This window comes from Cimex lectularius, unplaced genomic scaffold (genome assembly GCF_000648675.2).
Source record: "Cimex lectularius strain Harlan isolate CLEC.00 unplaced genomic scaffold, Clec_2.1 scaffold177, whole genome shotgun sequence".
Classification (NCBI taxonomy): domain Eukaryota; kingdom Metazoa; phylum Arthropoda; class Insecta; order Hemiptera; family Cimicidae; genus Cimex; species Cimex lectularius.
In genome coordinates, this window is record NW_019392787.1 from 887,282 (window position 1) to 903,797 (window position 16,516).

The 16,516-nt window shown below is 34.1% G+C and overlaps 1 protein-coding gene across 2 annotated transcripts in view; it reads right to left on the reverse strand.

The window, feature by feature from the left end:
* Window positions 1-16,516, reverse strand: part of LOC106674257 (POU domain, class 2, transcription factor 3-like) — a 108,569-nt gene that overhangs the window by 65,075 nt on the left and 26,978 nt on the right. For both annotated transcript variants that reach the window (XM_014406879.2, XM_014406877.2), the window contains exon 2: window positions 12,465-12,509. In XM_014406879.2, the coding sequence (XP_014262365.1) occupies window positions 12,465-12,509 (45 nt within the window). The remainder of the gene's footprint in view (window positions 1-12,464; window positions 12,510-16,516) is intronic.

Below are 16,516 nucleotides of genomic sequence, written 5' to 3' on the forward strand. Positions count from 1 at the left end.
AAACAAAATTATCATTAAAATTCAGCATGTTTACCGTCCCTAATCATCGTGGGTCCGCCTATTTTCTCTTAAAAAATAGAAAATTCAATATATTTTGAGAAAATGATGAAATAGAGAAGTCATGGGATTAACCAAGGACAGTCACCAACTTGGCACAAACAAAATTATCATTAAAATTCAGCATATTTACCGTCCCTAATCAACATGGGCCGCCTATTTTCGCTTAAAAAATAGAAAATTCAATATAGTTTGAGAAAATGATGAAACCGAGAAGCCATGGGGTTAACCAAGGACGTTCACACCTTGGCAAAAAAAATTATTGTTAATATTCGGCGTATTTACTGTCCCTAATCATCTTGGGTCCGCCTATTTTCGCTTAAAACAGAAAATTCAATAGTTTGAGAAAATGATGAAAACGCGGGCTTCCTTGGGTCCAAGAAAATTCACTAAATTTTAAGAAAATGCCAAATCCATAAAGTCGTGGATGTTCAACTCCTTGAAAAATAAAATTACTTTTCATCATATTACCCGTACTTATTTTGGGTCCGCCTATTCTCGAGAATTCCATCATGTTTTACATTGCGTTGAACCATATATCATTCAAGGACGATCTTCGGTTTATTAACTGAAAAATAAATTGTGGATAATAAATAAACACAAAAAAGAATATTACAATTATTAAGGTTTTTAGTTGAGATAAAAAAGTCAATGGCACGAGCGGGATACGAACTTGACTTTTTCAAACCATTGACTTTTTTTATCTCAACTAAAAACCTTAATTAATTGTAATATATTAATTGGTCAAGCGGACCACTAAATTAATGAATTTAACAAAAAGTATATAAACATGTTCATAAAGTGACATTTTATTAAATCACATCAGAAACATTTAGTTATCTACACTCATCCCGCTTCCAAAAATTAATTTACAGAAAATAGTCGATTTTCTAAATTTTTATAAAGAAAGTTCCAATACAAATGCATTTTTTGATAAATGTAAGTTGCGATATACATGGTTGAATTTTTAAAAAATTTTAATCAAGTTATTATTATTTTTATGGCCGCCTGTCAGGATTGATTCTATTAGTTTTGTTATTTAAAAAATAATGAATATAATATTCAGTGGAAAGTAAGAAATAATAACTCTTTATTGTGCAACAAGGAAATTTTGAGTTTCACAACAGATGACCCTTTTTTTCTCTTTTGTTTTTGCCACTTGTTAATTTCCCGCGACAGGATTGCGTACATCTCAAAAGGTCCGGGCAAATTAATTGCATTTTAATAAGATTTGAACTTTTGAAATTTAAATAATCGCGTCTTAATTCAATACGTGAGTATTTGATCAAATCTGATGAATAGTTATGAAACAGGCATTACTCAAAGACGATTATTTCGATTATGAGTAAGTGGAGACACTCCCAAAATTGGAAAAAAATGCAACAAACCTCAGTACAGGAATATCTGATAAGGATTGTAAACAAATAATAAATTATTTTATTTACGTTTAAAACATTCTTAAAGAATATTAAGTTTTTATTTCGTTAAACATCTATGTTTCGTGCTGATAACACCAAAATAATTATTAAAAAGCGAAAACAAATTCCTCTTTGTACAGTCATTAATTTATACTTTTTATGACAAAATCTTCTCTTATTGAAGTGGATTGAAAACTTCTCTGATAAGGTAAAAAAAATCCTTTCGAAAGTATCCAACAAATAAATACTGATCAAAGTGAATATTTCAGAGACTTCGTTTTGCCGGAGAAATTTCGAACGTTGCACGATTTCGGCGCAAACATTTTTCAATGTTTTTAAAGGGTGAAAAAAAACATGCAAATAGCAATCGACCGAGAAATTCTTGAAATGATAGGTTGGCACCCAGAGTCTCAAACGCAGAAGGAAAAAATATGCTTAGTGTGAGCTTAATCGAAATGTTATCTTTGGCTCCATATAGGAAGCGAGTTTTTTCGTGAGAATTTATACGCGTGAATGGGTCAAGAGCGTCGATGATGCAATATCAAGTCATCGACAAAATCAGACTAGTTAGCCTATCTGTAGATATTTATGTTGGTCATGCAAGAATATGAAGTACACTTACTTGGCTGTATGTTATGTAAATAATATAAGTCGGAAAGTGAGTTTGCTTAGGTTAAAACTACATTCGTTCAGGCTTAAATGACCTCGTCGAAAACCCCTGGAGTCTGAAGTTCAGTCTGATTTTCTATGAGACGTCATAGTGCGATATGGGAATGTGCATTTATGAGTAGATTTGAACCTATGTAAAACCAATCAATAACAAGCGATAAAACTTGTTGAAATTTTTGAAATTTGAAATTCGTTCGAAAAGCACTCAGTGTACAGGTTTAAAAATTTGATATTGGAGAATAAAAATTACTTTCAATTTCTGCACTGCAAGTTTCTAATTTGTGAAGGTAATATAAGTTGAATTTCAATAGACTTTTTTTGCGGGGTCGTCGGAGAGTTGCGAGTCAAGAGCACGACCAGTAGATGGCCCTCAGAGAGCTGAGCAGAAGACGAGGGATCGTCCTCACCCGACTGAGGATTGGCCATACGCGGTTGACACAAAGCCCGCGCAAGTGCCCCTATGCAGGGAAAGGTTGCTCGGTGTGCCCCATAATAGAGGCGTGTCATGCCTTGGCTCAATACAGAGAGCGTGTAGGCATGCCGCCGGATTTAGGAAGAGTTCTCGGACACGGTAGCGGAATATTTTGTTGTATATTGCCTTCCAAATATGTATTTCTGTGTTATGTATGAGTGAGTGTATTTATTAGAGTGAATGGGGAGGGGGTGATGGTCACCCCTCGAGCTGTATACGTGACATGGGTCGATGGCGGAATATTTATAAAAGTACCCCATTAGATTAATTTGTTATTGTATGCGGGTCGATGGGGGAATACTCAGAACTCCATCCACCAAATAGAACAAATTCAATGTATACAGGTGTGAATGTATTTATATGTGTGAATGCGTATTGAATGTGTGTTGCCATATTTCCCTTGGGCTCGGGGCTGAAATGACTGACGGAAGCCACTTAAAAAAATAGAGAGAGAGGAGAGAGGAGAGAGAGAAAGAGAGAGAGAGAGAGAGAGAGAGAGAGAGAGAGAGAGAGAGAGAGAGAGACTGTGCAGACTCAAGACTCTTCCTGAGGGTGTTTTTTAAAAAATCTTTTGTAAATATATAGAAAATCTGAGTTTTCTAACATGGCTCTCACAAGAGAAATGGCAAGTCCAGATACAGCAGGAATTAAATCAAAGAACAACTTTACGAACCGATAACAAGGAAGCGAAACTTTTTTTATTATATGTAATAATTAAAAAATGGCTCAGGGAGATTTTATATTGGCCAAGTAGTTTTAAGTAGACCAAATAACCTACGAGCCAATCAGAACTGGTTTTGTGTAAGTCCCGCTGAATTTTGAAACTAAAAATCATATAATGTTCGATGTTTTTCCTCAATAACTATTTTTTTGGTTTAATTCGGTCGTTTTGAAATTTTTTACTTAACAACTAAATTATTTGTACTTATAACAAACTATTTTCAGAGTAAAATCTTAGAAAATTTATAAAGATAAAACAAAATATATTCCAGTTCCAAATGTATAGTCAAAATCAAGAGAGCCACACATTTCCAGTTGATTCTTTTATCACTCGATGGCACTTTAAGTTTTAATAATAGTTAGATAGATTGAAAATCAAAGAAAATGAAAATCACAGAAAGTTTTATACTATTAATTTTGTCTGATTATTAAAAAATCACATCCAAAATCTTTAGATTATCCTAAACTTGTAAACAAATTTTAACCTTTGTACCACAAGACGTCGTCCTGCGATACATTGATGTACGTTTTTTTTTCAACTGTATATTCTTCTTGTTTCTACGATTCTTCGTTCTTTTCGGGTGACAACGTCTCTCGTGAAGAAATCCCTATCGGGAGAACAACTGTTTCGGGGCAGCCGAGGCGGAATGAGGGTTATTGACACTCATTAAATCCTCGCGCACTCTCTTTTTGTAATCCTTTTAATTAAAAGAAATTAAAATATACAATTTCCTCGTTAAAGAGATAAAATTCACCGCTTCACCTGCCATTGCCATCGTTTCCACCTGTATTCGATTCTGCTTTCGCCGTGCGAGCTGTTTTTTTTTCCCGATGACTTTGGGCGAAGTTGGTATCGCACATAAGAAATTTCAAATAGGTTGGACTTTTTGAAGAAATGAATGTTTCAATCCATTGATCTTTTTTTTTCATTGTATACAGAGAAAATAAAATATCTTATGTTCTGTTTTCCTTCATTGGTCAATATGTTTTTTAAATAAAAGCACTTTTTCAGTGCGACCTGCTAAAAGTTTTTCGATTTGTTGGGCTAAAAAATCAAATTCGGTTGTTACTGCCATGCTTTCGACCTATTTTAAGGTCATCATAAGAAAAAACCAATGTCTATACATTGACAAATTTAAGTTTTTTTTACAATGGATCTCAATTTTCTTTGAAAACCGACTACTAACAAATAGCCAAGGACTGTAAAAGTATGATGATGGCCTTAAAATAAGTCGAAAGCTTGGCAGTAACAACTGAATATGCTTTCTTTTTCAAATCTTAATTAAGAGTTAAATTCACTAGTTTCGTGGTCCGCTTGACCAATTAATATATTTCAATTAATTAAGGTATTTAGTTGAGATAAAAAAGTCAGTGTCATGAGCGGGATTCGAACCCACGATCTTCGGCTAGATACGCTGCTGCTCTACATCTTGAGCTATTGACCTCGATCCACTAGGACACCAACATCCCATCTCGACCCCACCTTTTGAATTTTCCTTCCTTTTTGCCATTTTTCAAATGGCGTTAATTAAGAGTGTTTGTGAGTGAAAAAGTGATCGATACTTCTAACATCATACTGACAATGATAGGAAACTGCTAAATTATATGGAAATTTGTTAATTCCTCACTCGCTGGAGTTTCGGTTCAAAGGAAGGAACCGTGGAACCAAATATTTTGATAAGATTCAAGAGCACGCCAGTCGGCGGCCTCGAGATTTATGTCTTTAATTAATTTTATGTTTATTGGGTTTACCGTGAGCACGGTCGGGGGGAAGTTTCAATTTCTGTCTGGCGAGTAGAGCTACAAGTCTATTTAATAATTAAAGAACGGCTGAAGTATGGCTTTCATTTAGGGCGAAAACCGGCGGTGTATAAGAAGAAGGCGCACAATCAAACGGCAATAAATCTAAGAAGTTAATAAACATAAACTCTCGCGAGTGTGGCGGCGTGTGGAGGGGGCGTAGGTTATGCTACTTATGCTAATGCTACGAGTGGCGCTCCGTTCCGGGAAAACGGCAGCATCGCTCGCCGAATGCACCGGCTCTAAACATAAATTATAATAATTATAAAAGAAGGGTGGCCGGGCAATAAAAGCGGTCGGACTGTTCCGGGAAAATGTTTTCGGGCCCCTTAACCAGCCGATGGTCCATGTTTTTGTGGCCGGCTACTCCGGTGGTTTACGGCGCCGCGCGGTTCTTCTACCTACTCGGCAACCCACAGCATGTACGGGCGGAACCGCATCCGCAATTTTACAACCGGCTCAAAACTCCAAATGAATGGATCCCTAACGGACGGGCGAAACAATCAGAGCAAGATTAGCACGCGATTCCCCCAGACAAGAACTAGCTACTTCTTCACTCCAGGAATCCTTGGATGAAATCATTTTTAAATCGTACACTCGCGTTAATCTACCTGCTGGATTTAACAGTGATTAATTCATACACTTCAACCCATTTCAGGAAACCAAACAAACATTTACCGCACTAACGACTCAGGGTTCGAAACCCGTCAATATTATTTGAGAAACATTCTCAAAAAAAAAAAAGTATTAGTGGCCTGGGTCAGAGCTCAACAACTCCAAATAGGAAAAAACAAAACGAAAAAAATCTACAATTATACATATTAAAAATATATCAGAACAACAGAAATTAAAATTAAAACATATGTTGTTGTTTACATAAAATTTGGTTTTAAACCTTAAAATAAAATAGTTTATACGGGTAAAAGATACGAGAAAGATAAATTTAAAAAATTAATTTGCTCTATTAATCGTGATGAATCAAATTAGATATATATCGGTCAAATAAAATATAAAAAAATAAAACAGTTCTTTCTCAACATATAAAACATAAAATTGCTCCAAACTTACATCCAATTAAAAAAAAAACCGGCATATTTTGAATTTGAACAAAAACCTTTAAAAAGGCAAATCTTAGGACAAATATATATTACAAAAAATATTGGAAAAGTCTTTAAATAAAAATAGTGATTACAACAAATGTCCCTATTATAATCCCATAATAAAAAAAAAGAAAAAGAAAATTAACAGGTTAAAAAACCTTAGCAATGAGATAAAATGCAAAAAAAATACAGACCTTTCCCAACGCATAAATTGCTCCAAACATACATCCAATTTAACCCCCCGCATATTTTGGATTTTGAACAAAACCCTTTTAAAAGGAAAATCTTACGGTACATATATATTACAAAAAAATAATGAAAACACTTTAAAAAAAAAAGAGTGATTACAGCTAAATGTGCTTATTACAATCCGATACCCATTTAAAAGGCAAATCTTAGAATACATATAAAATTAACTTTAAATAAAAAGCTGATTAAAAAAGTCCATAAATAAAAAATCAAATAATTTAAATTTTGGACGCAAACTCTTAAATAATAATAAGGTTTTGAAAAAAACTACCGTAATATAGAACAAAAACAAAAAATCTAAAATAAATTAAAATTTTTATGAAAAAATGCGTATATATTGCAAAAAAGTGTGAAAAAAATAATAAAAAGATTGATTAGAACCAAACGTTCCTATTATATTCCGAATTTTAAAAAAATCATAAAAAATATATAAAAATAACTTTTTAAATTAAAAAACTAATTAAACAAGTACAAAAATGAAAATAAAATGAAAAATTCAATAATTAAATTTTTGTTCGCAAACTATTAAAATGAAAGTAAGACATTGAAAACACTGCTTTAATGTTAAATAAAAATTATAAAAAATCTGAATAAATTAAAATTACTATGAAAAAACTCGTAAGTTAAAAAAAAATAGTAAAAAATACACCAAAAAATTAGATTTGTAAAAAAAATCGTTTAACAAAACTGCGTATTTAATAAACAATAGGGAACATTTTTCCAATTTGGGCCATGCGTCTTGTCGGCACGGAAATTTTTCTTTTTTTATATTACTTAGAAATAATACAAAAATATATATGAATAAATTTAAATTACAGACGGTTGATGGTTATATCTTTTAAAATATAACGTGGATGCTAAAAAATTAAAATTTTAATACAATATAAGGTAAGCTTTTTAATAAAATGCAAAATATGAATATCAATGTAATACCTATGTCTTTTGATAAAAAAATAAATATCCTGAAGATGGGTGTAAATTCCCGAAACGTCAAAATAAATTATGTATTTACTTTTTTATTTAAAAACCAAAACGAAAATATTTTCTAATACAAACAAAATTTTTTTTAAAGTATAATAAACTGGTCAGACTGATAATTTGGAAGTCCTGTTTTATGACAAAAATGACTTTTCATCTGTACAAAAATATTAAATTTGACATGAAATGGTGAATTTTTAGTTTGGTCCTCTTTGATCAATTTGGTCTGCTTATCCTGTTTTAGGCGAAAAACCTGGCAACAGACCAAAATGATAGGAATCGTCCAAAACCAACCAAACGAAAGACAAGCAATTAATTGTCACCGGAAAATATTATTACAACACATCTAGGGAAACATCGACATTTGATTTTATATTAATTAATCTTTAAGTAAGAGTATTGGTTGAGATAAAAAAGTCAGTGTCACGAGCGGGATTCGAACCCACGACATTCGGCTAAATACGCCGCTGCTCTATCACTTGCACTGTAGAGAGCAGCAAGCCTAGAGCAGCGGCTCGAGGAAGGTCGTGGGTTCGAATCCCGCTCGTGACACTGACTTTCATTTCTCAACCCATACCTAACTTAAAGATTAATTAATTGAAAAGAATTTATTTGGTCAATCGGACCACGAAACCTAATCGATTTGATTTTATGTTCGTTTAATTTAAAATTTCTCATTATTAAATGGGACTGTGCGTTTTTATCGTTTATAAAGAAAATAAGGAAGGAATAACGAAAATGAAAAAAAAAGGATGTAGCAACTAGGACAATACTGACAATTTATATCGTACTGTTGATAGGAATTATAACCTATCGACAGTCATTTAAATTTATCTTTCATACTGATTTGTTTAATAATTGCCAAAATACGCAGTTTTAGCATTTACCAGCTAATAAATGCCAGCTGGTGTGACGACAAGGAAGAGATGTAAAAATCAAAAACCTATAGCAATTATAAATATTTGATTAATTTTATAACGTAGTAAAAAGATTAAGACAGAAAGTGACGAACTGCAAAAACAGATGTATCAGCTGAATATTGCTAGCTTCCTTTTTCGTACAATCCGGTTCAAGTGCTAATTAATTCAATTGATTTTTTTTCATCTTCACCGCTTTTCAGATGAACCGGTAGCTTTCGCTTTTTTTCTGCTATTCGCGTATCATTGAGAATGATCCCAAGGTCTACCTGAGGAGGACAGACAAATTTTCGGCCTGTAATTAGATACTTGATTGGAACGTTCAGGCAGACCGAAAAACCGAAGCTACCTGAGCTTTACAATTCTACCTTATATTTATCAAAACAAAAAGGTATACAATTTATTCCCTCGTCTATGAGTAAATTTTGGTAATTTTCAGTTAATAAAGGCAAGAAAGCAGCGAGAAGAAAGTGATCAGTGTCATTATAAGAAATTAATGAAAGTTATAAAAAAAGCGATTTCATTTTAAATTACTACACGAATAAAAATGTTGTTTCAGTCAAATTCTCTTAAAGTTTATCTTAATGTTTGAAAAACGGCGTAAAACCCGGGTAAATTATTGTTTAAAAGGCGCCGAGACAGTAACAGCGAGGACAGGTGGACCCGAGGACCGATAACAGTCAGGTTTCATCGGATTCCACATCACACACTTCAATTTACTACCTAGTTTTTAACCCAATTCTGAACAAATTTGTGTAGAAACAGGACTCTCGTGGCATAAAGATTAAACGGAAGAATTGTATTCATAAATTATACTTTGATTTGAGAAAACTGGAATATTTTTACGATTTGGGAACTTAAATTGCATTAAAACAAATGAACTCGAGGGAAATCATGAAGAAAATAACTTACTAAAAGAACATATTTGTGGAATGATATTCGTAAATAACGTTCAAGGATTTTGCAAGGTTTTTCCACCAAAGTTGAATTTTCTTCAAGTCAAGAATTCACCGTGCAATAGAAAATAACCCGGTTAAATTGGCGATTAAGTGGTAGGAGAGGCGGATAATTTGAAGAGCACTAATGCTCAGTTGCGCAACTGCTGCCAGAATGCTTGGTGTCGGGTGACAAAAAGCCGTTCGGCTGTAGAAAGCGACTGGGGTAAACAGTAGCGTGGGGCAATATCCTGAAATTATTATGGCATTTCTTTTATACATGCAACCGTTGTGTAAACCGGGCGACAATTCCGGCGAAACTCATTCGACTCCAGGGGGAAGTCGGAAGAATCGTGTCATCTCGAAAAGATAAATTTTTCGTTATGTCCCCTCGAAGATTTTGGAAAATATAGTCTAACTGGATAAATTATGTCTTTGGGTCTATGGGGTGGTACTGAAGATTTCGATACCGATTTGGTCTACTTCAAAATTTCAGTACAATTTCACGACCACCGGCCTTCATATAAGTCAGAAATAAGAAATCATAAATAATAATAAAAATAAATACGTGCCCAACTGGCAGCAGAAGAATAAAAGACAATTGTTTCTTGACATATATCTACAATACGTTATAATCATGGAAGTGGTTTAAATTTAGACAGAATTATCAAACCATCGATAAGTAAATGTTTAAAAAATGAATTAAAAAATTAAAAACTGCCAAAGCACCATTGATGACGAGAAGGAAAATTGGTCAGACAAGGATGATAGTAAACGATCGAGATTTTCTGTTTTTGAGGTCTTCTTATGAATATGTTTGCGATTTCGGTACTGAATCGGACTACTTCACATACCAATGCGTTTTTCCCGTACACCATCCTTTAAAATCAGAAAGTCAAAAGGTTCCAACAAATACCGGTCCAACTGGAAGAAGTAGAACAACAACAACAACAACAACAAAAAGGAAAAAATATTTCTTGACATAATTATATCCACTTTATAATCTTGGAATTGGTATAATTTTAGACTGGGTTATCAAACCATCTATCTATAAGTTAAGTGTTTACAAAATGAATTAAAAACTGCCAAAGCGCCATTGATGATGATGAGAATGAAACTACGAGGTTAGTCAGAAATGAAAGGATGATCGGAAAGGATAGAGATTTTCTGTTTTTGAGATTTTCTTATGAATATTTTTGCGATTTCGATACTGAATCGAACTACTTGATAATTTCAGTACGTTTTTCCCGTACACCGGCCATTAAAGTTCCAAAAAATACCTGCCCAATTAGAAGAAGAAGAAGAAGAAAAGGAAAATTGTTTCTTGACATATATCCACTTTACAAGGAATTGGTATAAATTTAAACAGGGTTATCAAACCATGTGTCCATAAGTTAAGTGTATAAAAAATGAATTAAAAAATTAAAAACTGTCAAAGCATCGTTGAAGAAAAAATATTGCGTCGGAAGGACAAAAACTGCCAGGTTGGTCAGACTTCAAAGGATGATCGGAAACTATAGAGATTTTCTGTTTTTGAGGTCTTCTTATGAATATTTTTGCGATTTCGATACTGAATCGAACTACTTGATGATCTCAGTAAGTTTTTTCTGTACATCGGCCCTTTATTAGAGTCAGAAAGTTGCAGCAAATATCTGCTCAACAGGAAGAAGAAAAATATAAATGTTTTTTGATATGTATCTACTTATAATCATGGAAGTGGTATAAATTAGACAGAGATATCGAACCATCTATCGATAAGTTAAGTGTTTCCAAAATAAATTATAAAATTAAAAACTGTCAAGCATCATTGATGATGAGAAGGAAAATTGCGTCGGAAGGACAAAAACTGTTGTTCAGACAAGGATGATCGGAAACGATAGAGATTTTCTGTTTTTGAGGTCTTCTTATGTAGATTTTTTTGCGATTTCGATACTGAATCGGACTACTTGACGATTTCATTACTTTTTTCCCTTTATTAAAGTTAGAAAGTTCCAACAAATACCTGCCAACTGGGGGAAGAATAAGAAAAAGAAGGAAAAAATGTTTCTTGATATATATCTAAGTTAAATGTTTACCAAAATGGAGTGTACTAAAACAAATTATGCATCAAATAAAAACATATTTTTGTCAGGTAGTAATAAAAAATAAAACCCAACAGAGTAAAGTAGCTACCGGTTTGTAATGCCCATGATACAACTAGAAAAAGAAAAAGAAAAAGAAACATTTTTGCTGTAATAATTTACTTTACAATCATGGGAGTGTTATAGACATAAATCAATGGAATTGAACCCTATTTCTAAGATACACGTGTTTCACGAAACGGACAAAACCATCAGTGAAGATGCCGAGAAGCCGAATTATGTCTGAGAGATCGAAACAGCTAAAGGCAGACTAAAATGATTAGATATGTTAAACGATAGAGCTCTGATAAACGAATTAAATGTTTTTGAAGAAAAGCTAGCTTTGGGCTTCCCCTAAGATAACGCTCAAATACAAAAAAGTAATCTGTTTGTTAAATCAATTGATAAAGGATAATGGCCCGTAAAAAACCTGGAAAAATATTTTTAAAAGATCATAATTTTATTTACTCTCCTGTAATCTCCGAGTGGTATTACGCGTTCAATTAAACCGGAGTTAATTCTCAAATATTACTATTTAAAAAAAACCGTGATAAAAAAAAACACCTGTCGAGCAGAGGAGTGCAAAACTTATCGCTACATAATTGATTCCATGTGTAATTCAGTTGAGCTTTTTTAATATATATTTCTGCAATATTCACCGACAGGAAAGGCTTTTCAAGGCTGTTGAATAAAACTATGTTTTTTCTGCTTATCATGCTATTCCTTTTATAAAAATAACAGCAGTCAGCAGGCCTAACTTGAAATTACTGTTTGAATTTATTAAATTTTTTAAAACAAGAATTATTTTATACTTATTATGTCTTCTTGATTATATACGTTAAGTTATGGTAAATTTTGTTTGTTCAGTTTGACTGTATTTTCTTTAGTTTTAAGTTAGTATCATTTATTTTAAAAAAAAGTATTTCGTGCATGTATAGATTAGTAACTACTTAAAACAAATAGAGACAGAAGTACAAGTTGCTAAGTACAAGAAAAATATTAGTTTTAGTAAGAGCTAATGAGACTTACCCAGGTCGGCACAAAACGCCTTTTCCCTCAACGAATTGTCCGCATCTGTAAAAAGAAAGGAAAGGCTTAATAACAGGTTTGCCCAGGAGGTGTAGAAGGGACCATTAGCTCGGGAGGGAACGAGCGGGAACCTTTGAACCACCGGTGGCCGCTCAGTATGCAGAAAATGGTGAAAAAACCGTCTCTTATTTCATGTTGATACGGTTAATCGAAAGGCGTTAATCAAAATGTTAAAAGGCGAGTGTTAACAACCCGTAAACAGATAGGATTATTACGATATTACCGACGAATCCTGTCCTGACACGGCATTAGCCGATAATGTATTCCGATCCGGCGCCGGGTGGGACGGATTTACATGAGATCGGAAGGGTGAGGGAGATTTTAACGCCCCAAGACAAATCGTCGTCTTTTTTCCTTTTCTTACAAAAGACTTGGGTTTGAGATTACTTCCTTCTATTTCCACTACAAATAAAGAAAATTATAAAAGTTCAAAGTTATTTTTTCTGATCAACTCCTTTTGGAACGTAATATCTCCACCTGGTAGCTTTTTATACGTTTATCAAACAGAAACATCAAACACAGACAAACCTGATGATGGCAGAATGCCGTAACGCGTTTCTAGTTTCAACCGTTCAACATGCCAACTAAAAAAAAGACGGTCTTTTATTATTCTATTTCCTCTATAAATAAATGAAATTGTCGAACTTAAAAGTTACTTTTCTGATCAACTATTCAACTTGGAACGTAAAGTACCCACCTGGTGGCTTTTTGTACGTTTGTCAAACAGAAATTGCATCAAACATAGACAAACCTGATGATGGCAAAATGCCGAAACATGTATCAATTTGCCGGCCAAAAAAGACAGTCTTTCATTATTCTATTACTCTACAAATAAATGAAATGATTAAAGTTAAAAGTTACTTTTTCTGATCAACTATTCAATTTGGAACGTAAAGTAGCCACCTGGTGGCTTTTTATATGTTTGTCAAACAGAAATTGCATCAAACATAGACAAACCTGATGATGGCAGAATGACGAAAGGGGATTCAATTTGCCGACCAAAAAAGACAGTCTTTCATTATTCTATTTCCTCTACAAATAAATAAAATTGTCGAAGTAAAAAGTTACTTTTTCTGATCAACTGTTCAATTTGGAACGTAAAGTCTCCACCTGGTGGCTTTTTATACGTTTGTCAAACAGATATTGCATCAAACTCAGACAAACCTGATGATGGCAGAATGCCGAAACATGTTTCTAGTTACAACCGTTCAATTTGCCGGCCAAAAAAGACAGTTTTTAATTATTCCTAAGTGCAGTTTGGTTTTTGTTCTACCTGGACACTACACTGTTTTATTTCATTTAGGGTGCGTTTGTATATTTTTTAAAATCAGATTTACTCTTATAAGTTTGTAAAACGGAACAGCAATTAAAGAATGGACCTATTACTGAAGATGTCGAATTGATAAAAACATCGATGATAGGCGGACAAAAAAGTTCAACACTGCTAAGAATATGCAAGTGTTTTAGCTTTAACTACATTCAGTGCTGTCATTACTTCCATATTTTGGTTCATCAGTTATTATAGGTAGGCATGTGAAGTTTTTAAATGAGAGTTCTTTTTATAAGTTTCTAAAAGGGATCAACGATTGAAGAATAGACCTAACACTGAAGATATCGCATTGCCAAAAATTTAGAAGAAAGGCGGACAAGAAAACAACAAGGTCTTCACGCTACAAACTTCAAGAAGAACAAGCATCTGTTCTTCATTTTCTTGCACGTTGAATCTTTGGCTTTAACCTTATTTAGTGCTGTTAATACTTCCATTGGGCTGGCAGTAGCTTGCATGTGTTGAAAAAAGTTTTTAACTATTGCTAATGGGCAATTTGGTCGTTTCCGGTCTTCCTGGACTTCACTGTTTTGGTACATCAGACAATGTGGGTCGGCTTGTGAATTTTTTTAAAATCAGAGTTCCTTTTAAATATGTTAAAAAGAGAGTCATTATTGAAGAAGACGAATCGCCGAAAAACATTAGATTGGAGGACAAGGATTAAACTACAGGTTCATCAAGCTGGAAACATCAAGACCACGTCTTCTTAGTTGTTTATTTTTTTCCAGTACACTTTTAATCTTTGATTCTAGGTACATTCAGCATTCTTTTATGTTATATTGGCTTGATATTATGTTTTGTTTTCTCGACAAACGACTGTTATTTACTGCAGGGTTGAATTGTTAATATGAGTTTTTATTGTTAGAAATAGAACTGTTCAATTTGAACCAGTAAGTTAATTTTTAATGATTATTACATTTATTAGATTTCTCCTTGAAGTCCCTCCTGGCCATCTTGGTCTGCCTTTCCTAGCTGGTTTTGTTTTTCTAAAATTTATTTGTTCTTTTTAGTTTCAAAGAGTAAAGGATAGAATAACTACCACAGATTGCGTAATGACATGACCAAACTTTAAAGTTAAATCCATTATATTTCGTGGTCCGATTGACCAAATAACTTCTTTCAATTAATTAATCTTTATGTGTCACGAGCGGGATTCGAACCAACGACCTTCGGCTAAATACGCCGCTGCCCTACCACTTGAGCTGTCGTGACTTCGATCCACTCGGACACCAACTTCTCATCTCAACCTACCTTTCGAATTTCCCCTCCTTTTTTTCCATTTTTAAAATGTCGTGGGATGAGATGGGAAGTTGGTGTCCGAGTGGATCGAAGTCACACGATAGCTCGAGTGGTAGAGCAGCGGCCTATTTAACCGAAGGTCGTGGGTTCGAATCCCGCTCGTGACACTGCTTTTTATTTCAACCAATATCTCACATAAAGATTAATTAATTTAAAATTAATCTGAAACTAGATTGAACTTACATGTTTTTTGCATTTACAAATTACACATGAGTTTAAAAAAATTAATAAGTCAAAGGGGGGATATAATTTTTCTTACGGTATATGTGCGCCATGGTATTCCTCAACTGTTGGAATGTTTAAGTCATGTCAATGCCATACAGTAGCATTAAAAATCCTTCGGTTTTTTCGAGTCCATTCATTTTGATTGAAATTGAAACGCAGTTATAAATTCCAGAATGGATAGAATCTATATATATATTTTTTTTTTAAAACTCGTTTAACTGATAATCGGGATCAACGCTTTCCCTCAGCAGTATCTTATTTGCTCAGATATAACAATAATGACTCAGTGGACAAAAAACAAGGTTGTGCAACAACCGTCCGTTCGCGGTCTTTTGTCTCATACCCTGGATTTGGTACCGGGAATCGAAAAATGTGTATTATTCCCACACGGTACAGGTTGCTCAATGGTTTTTTAGGCTAATGATGTCGGTAGCGACTCAAAGAGTAAGGGCGATGAGGGAGAGAGAGAAGGAGAACGCAATGAAAAGTTACTTTAAATAATAGCTTTAATACCAAGGCTGGCCGGTGATTAATCTACGACTGGCAGCGAAGTCATTACCGCCACCTTTTATAAGGGGAAAAAATCTAGAGAGACATTTAGGATTAGGAGTACATCTTTAAGAACCGTCCTATATCATTCTGTTGGGTTTTTTAATTCGTATCGAAGTTATCGGGATGGGCGCAAATCGATAGTAACAGTACGAGGCCTCGGCGACCCAGTGCGCGGTCCTTTGATCTACCGCGGTGCTCGTTCCTTCGACCCTCTTCGGTGATGAGAACATCAAAGAGTCGCTAAAGGGCGGCCCTGCTACCGACATTCCACGAGGCAAGTCGTTAAAAATGAAAGTGAAACCGCGAGAGGTCGTTGCCTAGATTAAGTGCAAGAAGACATGCGGATACTCCGGTCTATATACGGGAACTTCCTGGTATAAAAAAACAACAACAAGGTTCTGTATCAAAAAGCTTCCAATACTGGATTTACTCGGATCAGACAGAAACCGGAAGTAAATCAACCTCTTATGAAAACATTTGTCCGACTGTAATGAAAAATCTGTGGTGTATAGTTTCCGTTACTTGAAGATTATTTGGAGGTCGTGAGATGCGGTCTGGAGTGACGTAGGTTTTAGAAAAACATTTTCTT